General features: G+C 41.0%; 2 protein-coding genes across 2 annotated transcripts; both read right to left on the bottom strand.

Moving 5' to 3' along the window:
• Nucleotides 1-433: 433 nt before the first annotated feature.
• Nucleotides 434-10754, bottom strand: LOC110534176 (arylsulfatase I). Its single transcript, XM_021618888.3, has 2 exons — nt 9926-10754; nt 434-7148 (listed from the first exon to the last, which is right to left on the bottom strand). The coding sequence occupies exons 1-2, from the start codon at nt 10231-10233 to the stop codon at nt 5738-5740; spliced, it is 1719 nt and encodes a 572-aa protein (XP_021474563.1). The 5' UTR covers nt 10234-10754; the 3' UTR covers nt 434-5737.
• Nucleotides 10755-18482: 7728 nt separating this feature from the next.
• LOC110534174 (NADH dehydrogenase [ubiquinone] 1 alpha subcomplex subunit 2) lies at nt 18483-19440 on the bottom strand. Its single transcript, XM_021618887.3, has 3 exons — nt 19319-19440; nt 18787-18893; nt 18483-18671 (listed from the first exon to the last, which is right to left on the bottom strand). The coding sequence occupies exons 1-3, from the start codon at nt 19420-19422 to the stop codon at nt 18580-18582; spliced, it is 303 nt and encodes a 100-aa protein (XP_021474562.1). The 5' UTR covers nt 19423-19440; the 3' UTR covers nt 18483-18579.
• Nucleotides 19441-21598: the final 2158 nt, after the last annotated feature.

Here is a 21598-nt window from a genome sequence, read left to right as displayed (position 1 = left end):
ATAATTGCCCGAGTATCTTTCCTGGACATTTTGTTTTTCTTGGACGCCTAAGATTATGTCAAGAGATACCGGTAATTATGTTTGGATGAGTCTTTCTGTTTTCACTCCTCTAACGATCTTCAGTCTTTTTGAAAGCCACAGTAAATACTTTGACTTTCTACTACAGTTAAGTTGTTTTCTTGGTTAGCTTCCTGAAAGCTTGTGTCATGCTGTTCTCGGGGAAATGGGAAGACGGAGAGCAGAGTCCGTCTAAAACTGTAGTGTTTTGGTGAAAACATTATTTATAGTGTGTAGAAGAAGTAGTCCCCAAGTGTGTTTAACTATTTACTGCAGTGGGCAAAATCAGGGTCTTAAACAAATCTACTTTGAAACAAAAGTATACACCTCACACACATGGTTATGGGCTTAGAAAAAAGAAGACACCTGTACCATGTCAGATATAGAGTTGAAATATATTCAATTTTGAGTTTGCTTCCCAATACTACACTTTATATACATTACAGAAGACTGAAATATAACAAAACTGTTTGACATAGAAACACCAGATTATCTGTGTTTATTAAAAAAAAAAAGTTGATTAATTATGAAATTCTGAAAAATATGAATAACATTCCACCCATGAGGCCACTAGGTCATTTGACTGCAGGAAAAGGCTACAAGAACCAGACAGACCTTTGTGTTTAAATTCACTGCTAAGAGCTCCGCTTACAGTACTTTCTTGGTAGACTTCTGAATAAATCATTAAAGACGCACTATGCAGAAATCACTCTGCCATTTCCTGGTTGCTAAAATTATAATATGTGACAAAACAAGCAAGTGTAGTGTAGAGAATCTTTGCATCCTCTAAACCGCTGTGAAATATGTTTTACAGAAACAAATATATAGTATTTTCAGCTGTTTGAAGCTGGTGTACAAAACCAAAGTAAAAGAGGCAAAAACAAAACTTAAGAACGGGAAGCATAGAAATAGCGCACATAGAACATATCTACCACTTCTTAGACTTGCTTTCAATTAGACAACATTTCTATGTTAATTTGGTTTTGTCTCCCAAAAAGTTACATATTGCAGCTTTGAAGTGGTAGATCTGTTCAACCAGGAAATGGCTGAGATATTTCTGCATGGTGCATCTTTAACTACAGAGTTTAATGGTTTCCGTTGGAGACAAGACACTATCAACACATCCCCTTAACAACTTTTTCCAGACGGTTGTGACATTAAGAGAGCAATCAGACAATAATAACTACGGACTAAGCATTTCACCAACACTTTTCTTATCAGTTTTCCTTTGCCTTAAGTATCCATCTGTCTTATTTAACCATGCCAAACGTAACATATCATACTAATTTCAGTGTCCCGGATGGACATTTAATATGTTACGTCAAGTCTATGAGACCAGTTTGGCCTATCAGCTGGTGTAGGATGACATACAGTACATTCAAGGAAGTGCCTTGTATAAGAAGCGACCAATGGTCTGTGTCTGTTGTCAAGGTGGGGAGGTCTGTGGGTTTCACAAAGAAGTGAAGAGGAATATGACATTAGTGTGAAAACTAGAACAACACAATATCATGATTTTGTGGCTATTCACAAAAGGTTATCCAGAGAAGAGTCCTTTGGAGGAAGGATTGTTGACATCTATTTGACATTTGTATCTTAAAGCATAATTGGGAAATAATTCATTCAAGTTGGAATGTTTGTGATATTTTGGCCTGACCTAAATGTCTGTTAAGTTCGTTAAGACTCCATAACGTTTCCTCTGTAGGTGCTACAAAGCAGGCAATGGTCTCATATGAAGCTTCACCACTTGCTATGTAATATGAGTAGTATTTTCTTACAAACATTTAAAAATATTGAAAAAATAATTTTAAAATGTATCTGGCTAATACTTCAATATATTGTTGACCATAATACACTCTACATGCATATCAACGTTCTGGAGTGGATCTCTGCTACTTATAGACAAATGATACAATTTGCGACAGCCTGTATGCCTTCCCACCTATTTGTTTCATGTCTCCGGTAGCACACACAAGTCAGCATGGACAGAATGCAAGAGTAGACTAATATGGGCCGTATTCTAATACTTCTCATGTGTCAAATCAAATGAGCCTATTGCCATGGTCCTTGCCAAGGTGAGACTTGCAGTCCTGTATATCTGAAATAATTGGATGTTGTAACTTGCATCCAGCCAACCAGGAAAGCAAGGCGAAGCAATTGTGGCATTCTTGAAAGTCAAGACGATCCTGCAAAGAAACATTTTTTTTTTTTTATATAGTTGAAAAATAGATTTAGCAAGCAGTAGGCATTTACATATGTGGAGTTGAGCTTTATGCAGTGCCTTCAGAAAGTATTCCTACCCCTTGACTTATTCCACATTTTGTTGTATTACACCCTGAAATCAACATGGATTAAATCACACATCTACACACAATACCCCTTAAAGAAAAAGTCTCAACGTGTTTTTTGAAATATTTGCACATTTCTTGAAAATGAAATACAGAATTATCTCATTTACATAAGTATTCACACCCCTGACTCAATTCGTATTAGAATCACCTTTGGCAGCGATTACAGCGGGGAGTCTTTCTGGGTAAGTGTCTAAGAGCTTTGCACACTTGGAAAGTTCAATATTTGCCAATTATACTCTTCAAAATTCTTTAAGCTCTGTCAAATTGGTTGTTGATCATTGCTAAACAGCCATTTTCAAGTCTTGCCATAGATTTTCAAGCCAATTTAAGGCAAAACTGCAACCAGACCACTCAGGAACATTCACTGTCTTCTTGTTAAGCAACTCCAGTGTAGATTTGGCCTTGTGTTTTAGGTTATTGTCCTGCTGAAAGGTGAATTCATCTCCCAGTGTCGAGTGGAAGCAGACCGAGCCAGGTTTTACTCTAGGATTTTGCCTGTGCTTAGCTCTATTACATTTCTTCTGTATCCTTAAAAAACTCCCCACTTAACAATTACAAGCATACCCATAACATGATGCAACCACCACTATGCTTGAAAATATGGAGAGTGGTACTCAGTAAGTGTTGCATTGGATTTGCCCCAAACATAACACCTGTATTCAAGACCATATTTTTGGAGTATTACTTTAGTGCCTTGTTGCAAACAGAATGCATGTTTTGGAATATTTTAATTCTGTACAGGTTTCTTTCTTTTCACTCTTTCAATTAGGTTAGTATTGTGGAGTAACTACAATGTTGTTGAAGCATCTAACTTCTCTCCTATAACAGTTAAACTCTGTAACTGTTTTAAAGTCACCATTGGCCTCATGGTGAAATCCCTGAGCGGTTTCCTTCCTCTCTGGCAATTGAGTTAGGAAGGATGTTTGTGTCTTTGTATTGACTGGGTGTATTGATACAGCAATATGAAGTGTGATTAATAACTTTACCATGGTCAAACGGATATATATTTTTATTTTTACCCATGTAACAAAACAGTAGGTGCCCTTTTTTGCTAGACGCTGGAAAACCTCAGTGGTCGTTGTGGTTGAATCTATGTTTGAAATTCACTGCTCGACTGAGGGACCTTACAGATAATTGTTTGTGTGGGTTACAGAGATGAGCTAGTCATAAAAAAAACCTGTTAAACACTATTATTGCACACAGAGGGAGTACATGCAACTTATGTGAATTTTTACTCCTGAACGTATTTAGGTTTGCCATAACAAAGTGGTAGGATTACGTATTGACTCAAGACATTTCGAGATTTTATTTTTCCTTTATTTGTAAACATCTAGAAAAACATCATTCCACTTTGACATTATGGGGTATTGTGTGCCAGTGACAAAACAAATCTACATTTGATCCATTTTAAATTCAGGCTGTAGCAATTTTTATTTATTTTTTAAAGTCAAGGGATGTGATGAATCATTCCTGAAGGCACTGTAGTTATGTGATGACATCACCATGCCCCACGTACCTTTGAAATTATTCGGCCATCATCATGTATTCGAAAAAACACGGGTTACATAATTTGTCGCAATAAACAAAGAAAAACAAAAGAAAAAAACCCACCCCTGTCAAATGGATAAACATTTTGTTGATCTTTAGAACATTTATTCTATTGCTGCAGTTTCCATTACACATGTTGCAGTGTTATTTGCGACATAGCTTTTGCTTTGTAGTATAAACTTCAATGGAAACCTGCCTAACATGCACATATTTCTCTTTAAAATGGACCATTACTTTAAAACTAGCAAAGATCCTACTCTGGAACTTAGATATGCCCATTGAATATATTATGTTCAACAATAGAAACATTTCCCAAATCAAAAATGTTACATTTTACATGTCTATATTTTAAAAATGCATTAATTAATGTAAGACAATTATTATTTAACTCCAAATACTACTCATATTACAGAGAAAGCTGTAAAACACTATCGCGTCTTAAAGCTGCAATCGGTAACGGTGAAACTGCAATGTCCATTTGCAATATTACAATAGCAAAGAAGTTTTTAAACAGGGAACACTGTTTTTTCCCTCAGACATCAGCACATCATTGCACACGCGATAGAAAAGTATAGAATGTACTACTTATATCCTTCCTGTTGGGCCCTGTCTGGGGGTATCATCGGATGGGGCCACAGTATCTCCTGACCCCTCCTGTCTCAGCCTCCAGTATTTATGCTGCAGTAGTTTATGTGTCGGGGGGCTAGGGTCAGTTTCTTATATCTGGAGTACTTCTCCTGTCTTATCCGGTGTCCTGTGTGAATTTAAGTATGCTTCCTCTAATTCTCTCTTTCTTTCTCTCTCTCTCGGAGGACCTGAGCCGTAGGACCATGCCTCAGGACTACCTGGCATGATGACTCCTTGCTGTCCCCAGTCCACCTGGCCGTGCTGCTGCTCCAGTTTCAACTGTTCTGCCTGCAGCTGACATGTTCACCGGACGTGCTACCTTTTCCTAACCTATTATTTGACCATGCTGGTCATTTATGAACATTTGAACATCTTGGCCATGTTCTGTTATAATCTCCACCCGGCACAGCCAGAAGAGGACTGGCCACCCCTCATAGCCTGGTTCCTCTCTAGGTTTCTTCCGAGGTTTTGGCCTTTCTAGGGAGTTTTTCCTAGCCAACGTGCTTCAACACCTGCATCCTGGGTTTCTGTACAGCACTTTGAGATATCAGCTGATGGACAAAGGGCTATATAAATACATTTGATTTGATTTACAAATGTTTTTTTACAAAACAAATGCGCTTGGTGCGGCCAATGGCTCTGTTTTGCCTATCGCGGATCACAGCTTTAAAAGGAGGCCCAGGTAAGGCCAAAAAAGATACAAATGTCAAATACATGTCAACAATCCTTCCTCCAAAGGACTCTTCTATCGATTAAATGATATGAAAGTCCCCAAAATCATGGGCTTGTTTTGTTCACGAGGAATCACCCATTAGCTTCTGTTGAATTAACTTAGATGTTTTCAAAAATATAGAAAAGTAAAACAGGTCAGTTCATGTCACTACTGCTGAAATAACCCCAAGTGAGTAGGTCAACATAAACATGTTGAATTCACTTAGCTACGCACTACAAGTGGATCAAATAGAACATTTTATAAACACAATAGAACCCAATAGTCCTACATCCAAAAAACATATGACAGCACACTCAACGAGATGCAGGATAGTAAACATCATTTTCCATTGTCACACACACACAACGTGTTTGCTGGCTCAGATTACTCTTGCAGTGTAAAATGTATAGGCTACTTGTGACTGAGTGTCATTGACTTTCCCACCTCATATTCTATTGGACATTATCCTTGTATTCAGTTTCTTGAAAAAGGATCTCAGTTTGCACAGCTTGCATTTCTTCTTCTTTTTATTCCTCCCTTTCTTATAAACCCCGTTCCATTTCGGCTCGTCCTCGTCCCCCCCGACCCAGGGTACCCAGGCCCCCCCGTTGCGGTCTGGATTGGCCCGGGGATCGTCGGTGGGGAACCTAACAGGGACGGCAGTGCAGTTGTAGTAGGCCAGACGTTCTAGCAGCTTCTTGACCACATCAGGCCTCTGCACAGCCATGTCACTGCGTTCATAGGGGTCTCCTGTGATGTTGAAGAGCCACACAGACTTCCCTGTTCCCTCAGTGTTCCGCTCCAGGTTCCACCAGCTGCCTGGGAAGTTGGCCAGTACCTGTGGTGGGACCCAGTCTCCATGGCCCGGGTCCCCTGTTAGCAGCTTCCAGTCCCCCACCCGGATGGCAGCTTGGACCGAGGTGTCCCACACATGCTGGGCCTGCTGTCCAGACCCAGACGCCAGGCCAGAGCGCCGGTGGAGTGGGTCAATGTTATGGAGGATCTCCAGGCGTGGGGACTCCCTGCCCTCACTGATAGTTGGCCATACATTGTAGCCGTCAAGACCCTCAGTCTGTGACACGTTACCCCCAGCCAGACCAACCAGGGTTGGGTACCAGTCAGTGATGTGCAAGAGGGCCTTGGAAACCCTCCGCTTGTGACGCAGCAGGGGGCTGTGTACGAAGCCCACCCCACGGATGCCTCCCTCCCAGTAGGTCCCCTTACGCCCTCGCAGGGGCCAGTTACTCCCCCCAGTGAACGGCTGGGCACCGTTGTCAGTGGAGAAGATGAGCACACTGTTGCGGTAGTAGCCGTACTTGCGCAGAGCGTAGGTGACATTGCGTACAGCCTCGTCGACGATGGACACCATGGCTGCGTACTTCCTTCTGGCTACGTTCCCCATCCCGCGGTAGGGGTAGATGTAGGCCTTGGGTGACTGAAGGGGCGTGTGGACAGCCTGGAGGGAGAGGAACATGAACAGAGGCTGGCGGGACGGATCGTGAGTGGATAGGATCTTGCGTACCCTCTGCGTGTAGAGGTGGGTGGAGAACTTGCCTCCACGGCCCCAGGCCACGGTTTCCCCCTCGTGGAGGTCGTAGCCACACAGGCCTGGTCCGTCACAGGAGCCATACGTGTAGTAGTCCACGCTGCCCGTCAGAGAGCCAAAGTAGCTGTGGAAGCCTCGGCGCGTGGGCAGACACTCCTTCCTGTAGAAGCCAAGGTGCCATTTGCCCACCATGTGAGTAGCGTACCCCGCTTCCTGCAGCCGCTGTGGGAGCGTGGTCATGTCCAGGGGGAGGCAGTTGGGCTGGCGAGGCCGGATGATAGAGTGCTGGAGGCCTGTGTGGATCTGGTATCTGTGTAGGGAGAAATAATGTCCAACAGCTAATCTTATTCATCTTCATTCATTGTGTAAAATAAACCCATTCAACGCTGGAGCTGATAAATAGAGTCATGATGCTGAGAACACTCTTATTGAAGATACACTTTCCACACAGATAAGTAGGCTGTGATCTACCAACCATTAAATTACTAGGTGGTTGGCAAAGCTTGTTTTACAGCCTGACTGCAGCTTGCAAGACATAAAAGGCAATTCATTAAGTCAATTAGTCTTGAAGGAAACTCTTCTAAACATTAGCATCTGTTTTCAGCCAGAAGTGTACAACAGCTTGTCACCCACCAGGGAAGGAGAAGGGTACTGTTGGGATACTTTGCAAGGATATGGGTGAGAGAGCAAAGGAATGTTGCAGGAATCAGAAGAACGAGTATATCCCCCTATTGAACTATAGTAAACACCACAATGGCTGATGTTGAAAAGGTGCTGCGGCCACTAACAGAAATACCAAAACATTCCAGTTAATAGAAGAAATATTGAAGTTTTCATCCGTCCTGAACATGTACCTATTTTTATTACTGTGTAGTACTACAGTTACACTGTACCACTTGAAAACACTTGCACCTTTCCATATATAACGTTTGTCTGGCCACCCACCCAGGTTCTTAGCGTGGTCTGATATTTGGGTGGTCTACACTGCAGTAAGCAGACGCACTCCACTTCCTTCAGACCAAGTCCCTTCCTCCCACGACCCACACCAAAGTCCAAATGAGCATGTGGTGAGAGAGAGTCCACTGAGAGTTCATGTAATGGGTGACGCAGTGCAGATATGCACACACCTATACAGAAACAGTCCATGGCTCTATTCTCCCTCTCTCTCCCTTCCTCACAGCTTTAATAACAGCCAATAGGATGGTGTCTATTAGGCCTTGGCCTTCCGTCCACATCTCTTTCAGGCACATAGGGAGTGTGTCATGTCCTCACTCCTCAGCCCAAAAAAACAACTGTCTTGCTCCTGTTCCCCCCCCCCCCCTGTGGGTTGTTCATTAGCTGAGAGTTGCTGGAGAGAAAACAGCTCATTCAAATCTTCTTAGAAACACTGGGGTGAACTGTGTCTTTCTGCGAGAGATCCTCTAGTGACAGGCTACCAACCAACCCCATTACATGCACACACGCACGCACGCACGCACGCACACACACACACACACACACACACACACACACACACACACACAAAACACACACACACACACACACAAATCAAATCAAATCAATATCAAATGTATTTATATAGCCCTTCGTATATCGGCTGATATCTCAAAGTGCTGTACAGAAACCCAGCCTAAAACCCCAAACAGCAAGCAATGCAGGTGTAGAAGCACGTTGGCTAGGAAAAACTCCCTAAAAAGGCCAAAACCTAGGAAGAAACATAGAGAGGAACCACCCCCCCCACACACACACACACACACACACACACACACACACACACACACTGACGGCCCCACAGTTATTGTTCAGGAAGCAGAGCAGCAGCTGTGTGGTATGTCGGTCAAGCAAACCCTGCAATGAAAAAAATTACACAGAGCTCCTAGCAATCCACTTTCACAAAATGTTTCCACAAACGTACATTGTCCTGATAAGACCTCCCCCAAGCTGTGAACTTTAAGAGATGTTAGGACATATCAACAAGTACAACCTACTCTGAGTACTAATGATAGAGGGAATATAGCCCGTGTGTGTTTCAGACAAATGAACATTGAGGAGGCAAGGACTCCGTCTAAGCATTCGTGTCGTTCCCTTTCAATTATTTTCCTACCCGGGCGCTCATATGGTTGTGTTTATCCAGTCTTTAGCAGCCCTCATCCATTGTTTCACAATACTGGCCTCATCCTGCAGCTCTCCACGTTGCTCTCAACAGCAGATGTTTCTGCTCATGTACCCTGGGTAGTAACAGAGGTATCTACTACAGCATTGATCTTCCCCAACAGTTTACAGCTCTTTCCTGGTAAGTTATAGTAGAATAAGTGACTATTTGGCAAATGACAGTATCCCTGACCTCTATTGTAGATGTATTCAATCTCTGTTCAATGTCTGTGGGAAAACAAAGCAATGTTGTTTAGCTTTCCCAACTCGCCTTCATTCGCTGAGAATTCCTAACCTTATGAATGATCATCTAACTCATCTGTTATGACATACTGTCGATGCCAGCAGTAGTACTTCCAGTAAATGTTGAGGTTGCTCTGGATGAGTCAGCTCAAGGGACAGAGCATCAGTGCAAACATTTAACAGTTGTTTTCAGTGCTGGATGAGACATTTCAAAGTACTCTACATATGTTAGGGCACTGCACTGTTCAGTCTTTTTTTTAAATACCTTTATTTAACTAGGCAAGTCAGTTAAGAACAAATTCTTATTTACAGTGACAGCCTAGGAACAATGGGTTAACTGCCTTGTTCAGGGGCAGAATGACAGATTTTTTTAGGGACTCTGAGTCGTAGGGACTCTAAGGCCCTAAGGGGAACAAGTTGGCTAACAAAGGAATGCCTTGTACCATGCATGCACATATTTATCACCAAACATAACCAGCATCTTGATCAGGAGATGATGCATTATAACGTTTTGTGGTTTCTCTATACTTGTAATTACTCACCTGGCTGTACACTGTCATTGCCGATAATGTTGCCTACATAAAACAATACGTGTTATGTTTAATCTGTGATCAAGAGAACCAATTACAAGCATATGTTCAAGGATTTCCGTGTCAAAACGCTTGATGCTGATGGTGAGGCTTTTATGCTTACCTGCCCGTGATCAACTGACTGCGTGACGGAGTGCAGATAGGTTGAACATAGTAATTCTCCAGCTTCACCCCCTCCGCGGCCAGTTTGTCCAGAGTTGGAGTCCGAATGTCCGGGTTGTGATAACCTATGTCATTGAAGCCTTGGTCATCCGTCAGTATGAATATAATGTGTGGTGGTTGCTTAGGCGCAAACGTAATAGAGGCATCGTTTTGAGTGTGCTCCTCCACTTGATTCGGCTTGATCCAGTCCATGGATAGGTAGCCAAAACTTAGCAAACTGACCATTGAGAGGCTGGTAACTGCGTGCATTTTTACTGATTTTAGAGTGCACTTGGACAGAGTCGTTAGGGTACTCGCACTCTAGTCTCTGGTTTATCTTTTTGCATTACACACATTCTTGAAATAATACGTATACACACGCGCGTAATTGATGATCCTAGGATGCAGAGTGGAAACATTGTTTCTGCCGCAGATTCTCATTCGTCATCATGACGGTCTTCTGCGTTTACAACGTCCAAGCTTCTCTTCTGTAAACTTGACCTCTAAACTTTGAAAGCTACTACTGCACATTATAAAGTTGCATCGTTTCCAGGCGCGCTGATAACCATTCCCTAGTCCCCACTAAACACTGGCCGGCCAAGTATGGTTTGATATTTACAGTAGCCTACATTAGCCTATCTTTTCCACTATTTCTCCTCTCAGTGGTTGTTGTTAACTCCGCCCGCGTCTCATCACCGAACATGAAACAAGACCCCTTCATGGACCCACCCTCTGCCCCTGGTACAAGAAAAGCCCGGTGCGGCTCATCTCAAGGAAAGTTGTCTAGACCCTGCATTGGGAAAAAATCATTTTTCTTATGCTACAAGTTATTTTTTAAACGAACATAAATCAAAAATCTCGGATTACGGGTAGAATCGCTCTATTATTACAGTTAGAATGGGAGTAGGCTACAGTGAACATGCCACAATTAGGCCTTTCTTGTGCTCAAGCATGCCCGTGTTATTTAAGGAGCTGCATTTCAAAAGTTCTACGACATACTTTATATTTTCATGACATGATAGTAACTATATTATTTAATGTCAGAATGGGAGTAGGTAGGCTTCAGTCCACCTACATGTAGGCTTATGCTGTGGCTACTGCTGTATTCCAGAGGTTGTGTGAGGGACCATGCCCTTTAGAGGAGAGAATCATGAAACAGGACACCTACCTCCTAATCAGTCTATGTGTGCAGTAATCTAGCACTGCATTACATATCCCTTTATAGACTCCATGCCCTCGGCTAGGATGTGGCTACAAAGAGAAGGTACAGTTGAAGTCGGAAGTTTACATGCACTTAGGTTGGAGTCATTAAAACTTGTTTTTCAACCACTCCACAAATTTCTTGTTAACAAACTATAGTTTTGGCAAGTCGGTTAGGACATCTACTTTGTGCATGACACAAGTAATTTTTCCAATAATTATTTACAGTGGGTCAGAAGTTGACATACACTAAGCTGACTGTGGCTTTAAACAGCTTGGAAAATTCCAGAAAATGATGTCATGGCTTTAGAAGCTTCTGATGGGCTAGGTGACATCATTTGAGTCAATTGGAGGTGTACCTGTGGATGTATTTCAAGGCCTACCTTCACACTTTGCTTGACATCATGGGAAATCCAAATAAATCAGCCAAGACCTCCACAAGTCTCTACAAAAAATGGTAGACTGGTTCAAGTCTGGTTCATCCTTGGGAGCAATTTCCAAATGCCTGAAGGTACCACGTTCATCTGTACAAATAATAGTACGCAAGTATAAACACCATGGGACCACGCAGACGTCATACTACTCAGGAAGGAGACTCGTTCTGTCTCCTACAGATGAACGTACTTTGGTGCGAAAGGTGCAAATCAATCTCAAAACAACAGCAAAGGACCTTGTGAAGATGCTGGAGGAAACAGGTACAAAAGTATCTATTTCCACAGTCAAACGAGTCCTATATCGACATAACCTGAAAGGCCGCTCAGCAAGGAAGAAGCCACTGCTCCAAAACCACCACAAAAAAAGCCAAACTACGGTTTGCAACTGCACATGGGGACAAAATCATACTTTTTGGAGAAATGTCCTCTGGTCTGATGAAACAAAATAGAACTGTTTGGCCATAATGACCATCACTATGTTTGGAGGAATAAAGGGGAGGCTTACAAGCCGAAGAACACCATCCCAACCGTGAAGCACTGGGGTGGCAGCATCATGTTCTGGGGGTGCGTTGCTTCAGTTCTGGGGGTTCGTTGCGGACTGGTGCACTTCACAAAATAGATGGCATCATGAGGAAGGGGAATTATGTGGATATATTGAAGCAACATCTCAAGACATCAGTCAGGAAGATAAAGCTTGGTCGCAAATGGGTCTACCAAATGGACAATGACCCAAGCATACTTCCAAAGTTGTGGCAAAATGGCTTAAGGACAACAAAGTCAAGGTATTGGAGTGGCCATCACAAAGCCCGGACCTCAATCCTATAGACAATTTGTGGGCAGAACTGAAACAGCGTGTAGGCAAGGCGTATAGGCAAGGAGGCCTATAAACCTGACTCAGTTACACCAGATCTGTCAGGAGGATTGGGCCAAAATTCACCCAACTTATTGTGGGAAGCTTGTGGACGTTTGACCCAAGTTAAACAATTTAAAGGCAATGCTACCAATTCTAATTGAGTGTATGTAAACTTCTGACCCACATATGATGAATGAAATAAAAGCTGAAATAAATCATTCTCTCTACTATTATTTTGACATGTCACATTCTTAAAATAAAGTGGTGATCCTAACTGACCTAAGACAGGGACTTTTTACTAGGGTTAAATGTCAGGAATTGTGAAAAACAAGAGTTTAAATGTATTTGGCTATGGTACAGTGCCTTGCGAAAGTATTCGGCCCCCTTGAACTTTGCAACCTTTTGCCACATTTCAGGCTTCAAACATAAAGATATAAAACTGTTTTTTTGTGAAGAATCAACAACAAGTGGGACACAATCATGAAGTGGAACGACATTTATTGGATATTTCAAACTTTTTTAACAAATCAAAAACTGAAAAATTGGGCGTGCAAAATTATTCAGCCCCTTTACTTTCAGTGCAGCAAACTCTCTCCAGAAGTTCAGTGAGGATCTCTGAATGATCCAATGTTGACCTAAATGACTAATGATGATAAATACAATCCACCTGTGTGTAATCAAGTCTCCGTATAAATGCACCTGCACTGTGATAGTCTCAGAGGTCCGTTAAAAGCGTAGAGAGCATCATGAAGAACAAGGAACACACCAGGCAGGTCCGAGATACTGTTGTGAAGAAGTTTAAAGCCGGATTTGGATACAAAAAGATTTCCCAAGCTTTAAACATCCCAAGGAGCACTGTGCAAGCGATAATATTGAAATGGAAGGAGTATCAGACCACTGCAAATCTACCAAGACCTGGCCGTCCCTCTAAACTTTCAGCTCATACAAGGAGAAGACTGATCAGAGATGCAGCCAAGAGGCCCATGATCACTCTGGATGAACTGCAGAGATCTACAGCTGAGGTGGGAGACTCTGTCCATAGGACAACAATCAGTCGTATATTGCACAAATCTGGCCTTTATGGAAGAGTGGCAAGAAGAAAGCCATTTCTTAAAGATATCCATAAAAAGTGTTGTTTAAAGTTTGCCACAAGCCACCTGGGAGACACACCAAACATGTGGAAGAAGGTGCTCTGGTCAGATGAAACCAAAATTGAACTTTTTGGCAACAATGCAAAACGTTATGTTTGGCGTAAAAGCAACACAGCTCATCACACTGAACCCACCATCCCCACTATCAAACATGGTGGTGGCAGCATCATGGTTTGGTCCTGCTTTTCTTCAGCAGGGACAGGGAAGATGGTTAAAATTGATGGGAAGATGGATGGAGCCAAATACAGGACCATTCTGGAAGAAAACCTGATGGAGTCTGCAAAAGACCTGAGACTGGGACGGAGATTTGTCTTCCAACAAGACAATGATCCAAAACATAAAGCAAAATCTACAATGGAATGGTTCAAAAATAAACATATCCAGGTGTTAGAATGGCCAAGTCAAAGTCCAGACCTGAATCCAATCGAGAATCTGTGGAAAGAACTGAAAACTGCTGTTCACAAATGCTCTCCATCCAACCTCACTGAGCTCGAGCTGTTTTGCAAGGAGGAATGGGAAAAAATTTCAGTCTCTCGATGTGCAAAACTGATAGAGACATACCCCAAGCGACTTACAGCTGTAATCGCAGCAAAAGGTGGCGCTACAAAGTATTAACTTAAGGGGGCTGAATAATTTTGCACGCCCAATTTTTCCGTTTTTGATTTGTTAAAAAAGTTTGAAATATCCAATAAATGTCGTTCCACTTCATGATTGTGTCCCACTTGTTGTTGATTCTTCACAAAAAAATACAGTTTTATATCTTTATGTTTGAAGCCTGAAATGTGGCAAAAGGTTGCAAAGTTCAAGGGGGCCGAATACTTTCGCAAGGCACTGTATATGTAAACATCCAACTTCAACTGTATATGTAAGATTGATGGAGAATCAGATTTACCTGTCACCATTAGAGGCCCCTGCAATATACTTGTGTTTTCACATGGTACGCTTCATGCTGTCAAATAAAACACACACACTAACAACAGGGATGTAAAGTACTTAAGTAAAATACTTTAAAGTTCTACTTAAGTCGTTTTTGGGGGTATCTGTACTTTACTTGACTATTTATATTTTTGACAACTTTTACCCCACTACATTCCTATCGAAGATAATGTACTTTTCACCCCATATATTTTCCTTGACACCCAAAAGTTATTTTTTTTTAATGCTTAACGGGACAGGAAAATGGTCCAATTCACACCCTTATAAAGAGAACATCCCTGGTCATCACTACTGTCTCTGATCTGGCGGAAAATGGAGGTGGTAGGCAACAGGGAAATGTGTCATGTTCCAAATACTTCATTTGTAAATTATGTCTGAGTGTTGGAGTGTGCATCTGGCTATCAATAAATGTTAAAAAAATAAAATAAAATGGTGCTATCTGGATTTATTAATATGGAGAATTTGGAATGATTTATACTTTTACTTTTGATACTTATGTATTAGTTTAGCAATTGCATTTACTTTTGATACTTAAGTATATTTAAAACCAAATACTTTTAGACTTACTCAAGCTGCATTTTACTGGGTGACTTTCACTTGAGTCATTTTCTATTAAGGTATATCTACTTTTACTCAAATATGACAATTGGGTACTTTTTTCACCACTGCCTAACAAGTACATCCCTCTTCTCTCTATACCCCTAGGCACAATATTACCTTTACAGTGCAACAAAAGTGTGCCAGAAGTTCATCCGATTTCACACAAAGCAAGGATTTTCCTGCTTCCCTGTGACGCCACCACCAAAAAGTTATCATAGCACAATGTCAAGTGTCAAGAATCCACCAACGTTGCCTGACTAACATCTATGCCTGCAAATGTTTTCTTCGTCAACTGTTTTCTTTTTTTGAATAGGAAGTATGCCTGTGTACCTAGAATAACCTTGTTGTCCAGCCCCAGGGCAGAGGAGGGTCTCTGCTGCCATGGGGGTTAGCTTTAGCTCCAGTGTTAGTGTTTAACTTGGCTGCAACTGGATATTTATGGTCCACCTGGGCATTAGGAAACGGACAGTGGGTTTTTTACCGCTCTGTGGCATTCCACCATTGAAACGTTGATTTTCTCTCTCCGTTTTCCACTGGAGAGGGAAGTGCCTCCGATTATTAACCTGAGTTCATAAGAGCTGTCTTCCATAGTTTCGCTACTGAGGTTTTTGAAACGTTCTGTTTGCCTTTTGTCCTTGAAAGTCCTTTCCTCCCACACTGAAAAAGGAAGTAGGTATTTGTAAGGAGACACAGCATTAACAACTTTGAAACTGTACAGCTTTGTGAAAGGGAATGTTCCAACAAAACAGAGAGCATGAAAGTGAACTCTATTGATTTTCTAGCGAATTGATGGATTAATCGTCCTCGGTGGTTGAAGTGTGTGTGGAGTCGCAGGATACGGTGCAAATGCCCTAAATGCAAAGACCTGCTTTGAGAGGGGGTGTAGTTGTAACACTCACAGCAAGCAGGGCGTTAGACTTTATTAGACCGCAATAATACCAAAACATTCACCGGATTTGTTCTGGCATTAGTCAGGATTACATGAAACTTTACTTGGCTGTATGTTTATTGACAGAGATTTAATGCCATTAGCAATTCTTCTGTCAACCCATGTAAGATTTTATTTGTGAGGGAAAAATATTTTCTTTCCTTCCCCTCCCTCGGCACAAAGTAACAGCCAATAGGGGAGTTGTCAATGGGCATTCATTCATTGAACAGGTTACTGATTATGCATGGTTATGCATTTACTAGAGTAAGCCTACTTCTCTTTCACACGTGTATTTCAGTGGTATAGTTGCTGTAGTTGTCTGTACTGTAGTAATGTGATTGAAATAACAATAAGAATACAAAAATAAATCACAGTACAGATTGGTATTTGAGATCCAATATAATTTTTTACTGAATGGCAGACAATGATCTGCCAATGATCATTCATGTTAGAAGATGTTCCTATATTTAAAGTGGCTGGACCAGAGGAATGAGCAGTTGGCATTGGTGGAAGGAAAAATAAGAGGAGGAAACCGGCAAACGTGTCATGTTCCAACATGGAAAGCACAAGACTATGCCCATGCGGTTAGCATTCATATTTACTCTACTCACTGAAACTCACACATCTGCTCCAGCATTTATCTGACGGTTTCGTCATGATATACACACAGAGAGTAAATGAGACAATGTGTTATTACTGGTTCATTGACCATCATAGCGATATGGTTTAGCATGAGAAGATATTTCTAGTCACATGAACCAAAGTTTGAACAGGAAGAGTCTGTTTTTTGGTTGGGCTGATTTAGGCCATATCTATTATTTAACAGAGCCAGAAGCCAGGTATGACATCAGATTAGAAAATGTGTTCTGTGATTAGTTGTTCTTTGTTTAGTTTTATTTTGTAATACATGGCAGCTAAAATCTGAATTGCGTATCCCAAAGCACATAACAAAACAATAACATTGTAACACAGTAGGGAAGCTAGGGACTGGAAGAATGAATGACGAATTGAAGCAGTTACGATGGCATTATAGGTGGAGGAACTTCAGGCATGGATGGTCACGGAGGAGGGAGCCGGTCAGAGTCAGTGACACAGTCAGGTCCGCAGCCTCAGCAGCTCACCTCACTATCCTGTCTCCAATGTCCTTGCTCCGGGCTAAGTAGCTTGATGGTTAGCTAACTAGCTATCTACTCCTCTCCGATAACTCTGTGTATCACCCACTTGGGTGATGCTAACATTACTGCTGCCACAGGGTGCTGAAAGCTCCACCACACATAATTCAAATCCAGTGCAGGCAAAAAGTCCAAGCAAAATTCTTGCTTGAGAAATTACTCTTTGCTAAGAAGCTACTTTTGTCTCTTTTTAACCATTTTATTTTAAAACAATCACAGTAAGGTACTTAATTTAAACCAGAAATGATTTGATAAGAGAAAAACAAAACAGCTGCATTAGAACTTTAAAGGTAAAGAGAGTATATTCACTAGTACAAGCCATCTTCGTATGCAGTTCTCTACTTTTCATGAAGTCAGCGTTTGGGCATTCAAGTCCAATGAGTTCTGTCCTCTACATGTGTATACTTATGGTTCTAAACATGCATTTTAGGGCAGGGTTTCCCCAAACTCGGTCCAGGATCCCCCCCACTTTGTTTTAGGGAACATCTGTGATACATCCAACAGATTTGAACCATATATTTTATACATGTAGTAACCCTGCTAAACCAGGCATGTGTTGACATGGAAAGGGAAAATAGTCATACCGCTCCTATTCGAAGTATTGATTGAACTGGGTATAGTAATTAACACATTTGCACTGCCTGAAAGTTGGCATATACACTGAAGATGGGGTTTGCAAAGTTACCCAATTCTAAAATGCTTTAGGTATTAATATATGCTTGGTTTAGCGTGGCTATCTAGAGAACATTATCAGTGTAGTACTGATATTATCTAGCATGTTGCGAGTTTTATTTTCTGGTCTTTAAGCTATGAACACTGCCACAGAACTTTCTGTGGAAGGAAAGGGATTAAAATATTTCAGTCACATTCTTGTGAAAACAATGAACTCCTCTCCCATTTGTCATTTCTGATCGTTTATTGATAATGATGAACATGGTTATTTTAATCTGGTTTCTTTACTTAAAAGCTAATTACTGAAGTGTTTATCTATAGCATGAATATAAAACTACATTGTTGCCAGACACTTGTGTATGAACCTTGCACTGCAATGCGGATAGCCTGGTCGCATTGTCTCGGAGAGACCATTGGGTATAGAACAAGCTTCTTTAACCTTCTGAGTTTGACAGTATTGGGTGCACATCAACTCATTTACTTATCAACTGCAGCACTCCTACAAGCTTCACATTCCTATGAATGGAATGAAATTCACATGAACACACAAACAATGAACACATCAACGCAGCAGATGGTCACAAGTTAGTACTCAGATTTATTAAAACAGCAATAGAGATGTGATACATATGTAATTTACAAATCACTGTCTTCGGGGCAGCTGGATTGGTCATGCTTTTGATTTCACAACTGTCTCCAGCGCTTTAGCCACTTGGTCAGCATTCATATTGTCAAGGGCCACACTGCTCTCTTTCCCAAAAGCTGCAAAACAGGTACATTTGAAAGAACCAAATGAATACATGGCCATAAACATTGCAGTTGAATTGGCATACAGTGAAACATGTTAATCACCTAGCTACTGAAACAATGCTCTCACCATATCTTGCCCAAAGCTTAGGCTGAACACCTGAGCACTCCCTGATGAGGATGGGGAATGTGGGGTTTGCCTTCTTCAGTTCCACATAGTGCTGCTCCACAAAATCCCTGAAGAACATGGAGAACAGTGAAATAGTTATTTCACCATTTCATAATGCTAGTTACTATTCCATAGTAGTGAAATAACCATCTATTAAACAAGGGAGACAATTGTCTCACTGGTAACGGGAAAGCGCAATGCAGCTGACTGATAAAGCGGCCTCATAAATAAATATTATAAAGGATGTTGTAGAGCTGTAACTAGCTAGATAGGTGAGTGGTCTGCAAATGATTTCAGTTGAGCTGATTGCAATTGTTTGCTAACCTACTATGTTCACATGTAACGTTAACACCCGTCTGGCAGTGCAGTAGCTTGTGCTAGTTATGAGTAACGCGGTGACCGCTAGCGAAGTACCTAACATAGCTATGGTGATTATTCTAATATTGGATTCGATTCCGTGAACATATAACTGCCGTCACGTTTGAGAAATTACCTTGCTCCTTGACTCGCAGGCGATGTCTGGCACAAATGTAGACGAATCTCTCGAAGGTTTTTAGCAAGGTTAGAGCCAATGCCTCGTACTACGGCAGCGGCCATGATGTTTTTTTCTGCTTTGGGTAAATATTCCTGAACACGCCCATCTCTCAACAACAAATCATTTAAAAGAAGTGTTGTAATTTGAACCAATCACTTTCCACGTTCAAGATGAACGTAAAATTCGGGCCGAGAAGAACACCAATCGATGAAGAGTGCCACAAATCGAGCAGTCATTTATATCAAAATTAATCTAGCCGCCATTATATATTTAACTTCACGCTAACTCTTATGTAACAGTTGATCACAAACTCGATATGTTACTTGAGAGTGTGATCAATTTATTTCAAAATGCCCAAACGAGAACGAGAGAGAAGCTAAATTACATTTATTTTGGATTTGTTTGAGCTAACGTTATACCAAATACAGTGCCTTGCGAAAGTATTCGGCCCCCTTTAACTTTGCGACATTTTGCCACATTTCAGGCTTCAAACATAAAGATATAAAACTGTATTTTTTTGTGAAGAATCAACAACAAGTGGGACACAATCATGAAGTGGAACGACATTTATTGTATATTTCAAACTTTTTTAACAAATCAAAAACTGAAAAATTGGCAACAATGCAAAACGTTATGTTTGGCGTAAAAGCAACACACCATCCCCACTGTCAAACATGGTGGTGGCAGCATCATGGTTTGGGCCTGCTTTTCTTCAGCAGGGACAGGGAAGATGGTTAAAATTGATGGGAAGATGGATGGAGCCAAATACAGGACCATTCTGGAAGAAAACCTGATGGAGTCTGCAAAAGACCTGAGACTGGGACGGAGATTTGTCTTCCAACAAGACAATGATCCAAAACATAAAGCAAAATCTACAATGGAATGGTTCAAAAATAAACATATCCAGGTGTTAGAATGGCCAAGTCAAAGTCCAGACCTGAATCCAATCGAGAATCTGTGGAAAGAACTGAAAACTGCTGTTCACAAATGCTCTCCATCCAACCTCACTGAGCTCGAGCTGTTTTGCAAGGAGGAATGGGAAAAAATGTCAGTCTCTCGATGTGCAAAACTGATAGAGACATACCCCAAGCGACTTACAGCTGTAATCGCAGAAAAAGGCAGCGCTACAAAGTATTAACTTAAGGGGGCTGAATAATTTTGCACGCCCAATTTTTCAGTTTATGATTTGTTAAAAAAGTTTGAAATATCCAATAAATGTCGTTCCACTTCATGATTGTGTCCCACTTGTTGTTGATTCTTCACAAAAAAATACAGTTTTATATCTTTGTTTGAAGCCTGAAATGTGGCAAAAGGTCGCAAAGTTCAAGGGGGCCGAATACTTTCGCAAGGCACTGTATGTTCTCATTGTTCTATCTGGGGTTATACATTAGCTAGTTTTGGCGTTTGCTTATAGCTAGTTAATTAACTAACGTTACAGTGGTGGAAGAAGTACAGACACAGTAATAGAAAATGATTCAAGTAAAGGAGTAGGTCACCCACATATTTAATTTAAAATATACTTAAGTATCAAAAGTACATGTGATTGCTCAAATATACTTATGTATTAAAAGTATAAATAATTTCAAATGACTTATATTAAGCAAACCATTGAAAACCGATATTTGCTAGGCATTCAAAATTGAATGAGTACTTTTGGGTGTCAAGGAAAATGTATGGAGTAAATAGTACATACTTTTCTTTAGGAATGTAGTAAAGTAAAAGTTTTCAAAAATACAAATAGTAAAGTACAGATATCCCCCCAAATTACTTAAGTAATATTTTTACCAAATTTTACACTGGTTAGATGGCTAACCATCTGACCTACTACTAGCATTATTAGCTAATGTTCCTGAATCACGTTGTGTATAAGCGTTGAATTACTCATTCAATGTTCACTGCCTATATTTGGATTGACATTTCCTGGCTCAAAACAGTTGCTTTGAATGCTGAAAATCATAGTTTAAGAACACTTTTAAAGCCTCAAAGGATAAGAGGATCCAACTTTCAAACAAGTTATTTTTGGCCAGCCACTGCAGTCAACATGTGTAAACAATTAACAAGCTAATTAACTACAACATGCTATTGTCACATGGAAATATGGCCATGTGGGAATCCCCTAACCTTATAAATGTTCTAGTAATTTATCCTTCTGATTTTAGAAAATAATTTATCGCTGATATGAAAGATAAGGTACTTGTGTTTACAAAACTACCGCAAGCGTTGCGTGTTAATGTTCAG

This window comes from Oncorhynchus mykiss, chromosome 10, assembly GCF_057628025.1.
Source record: "Oncorhynchus mykiss isolate SJ-2025 chromosome 10, ASM5762802v1, whole genome shotgun sequence".
NCBI classification, from domain to species: domain Eukaryota; kingdom Metazoa; phylum Chordata; class Actinopteri; order Salmoniformes; family Salmonidae; genus Oncorhynchus; species Oncorhynchus mykiss.
This window is presented reverse-complemented; position numbering and strand designations above follow the sequence as displayed.

Coding starts and splice junctions, on each gene's coding strand:
- LOC110534176 (XM_021618888.3), bottom strand. CDS start 10,233: ATGCACGCAGTTACCAGCCTCTCAATGGTCAGTTTGCTAAGTTTTGGC. Junction 7,149..9,925: donor AGTCAGTTGATCACGGGCAG/GTAAGCATAAAA, acceptor CTCCCTACACAG/ATACCAGATCCACACAGGCC.
- LOC110534174 (XM_021618887.3), bottom strand. CDS start 19,422: ATGGCCGCTGCCGTAGTACGAGGCATTGGCTCTAACCTTGCTAAAAAC. Junction 18,894..19,318: donor CCTGCGAGTCAAGGAGCAAG/GTAATTTCTCAA, acceptor CATGTTCTTCAG/GGATTTTGTGGAGCAGCACT. Junction 18,672..18,786: donor TAAGCTTTGGGCAAGATATG/GTGAGAGCATTG, acceptor CCTGTTTTGCAG/CTTTTGGGAAAGAGAGCAGT.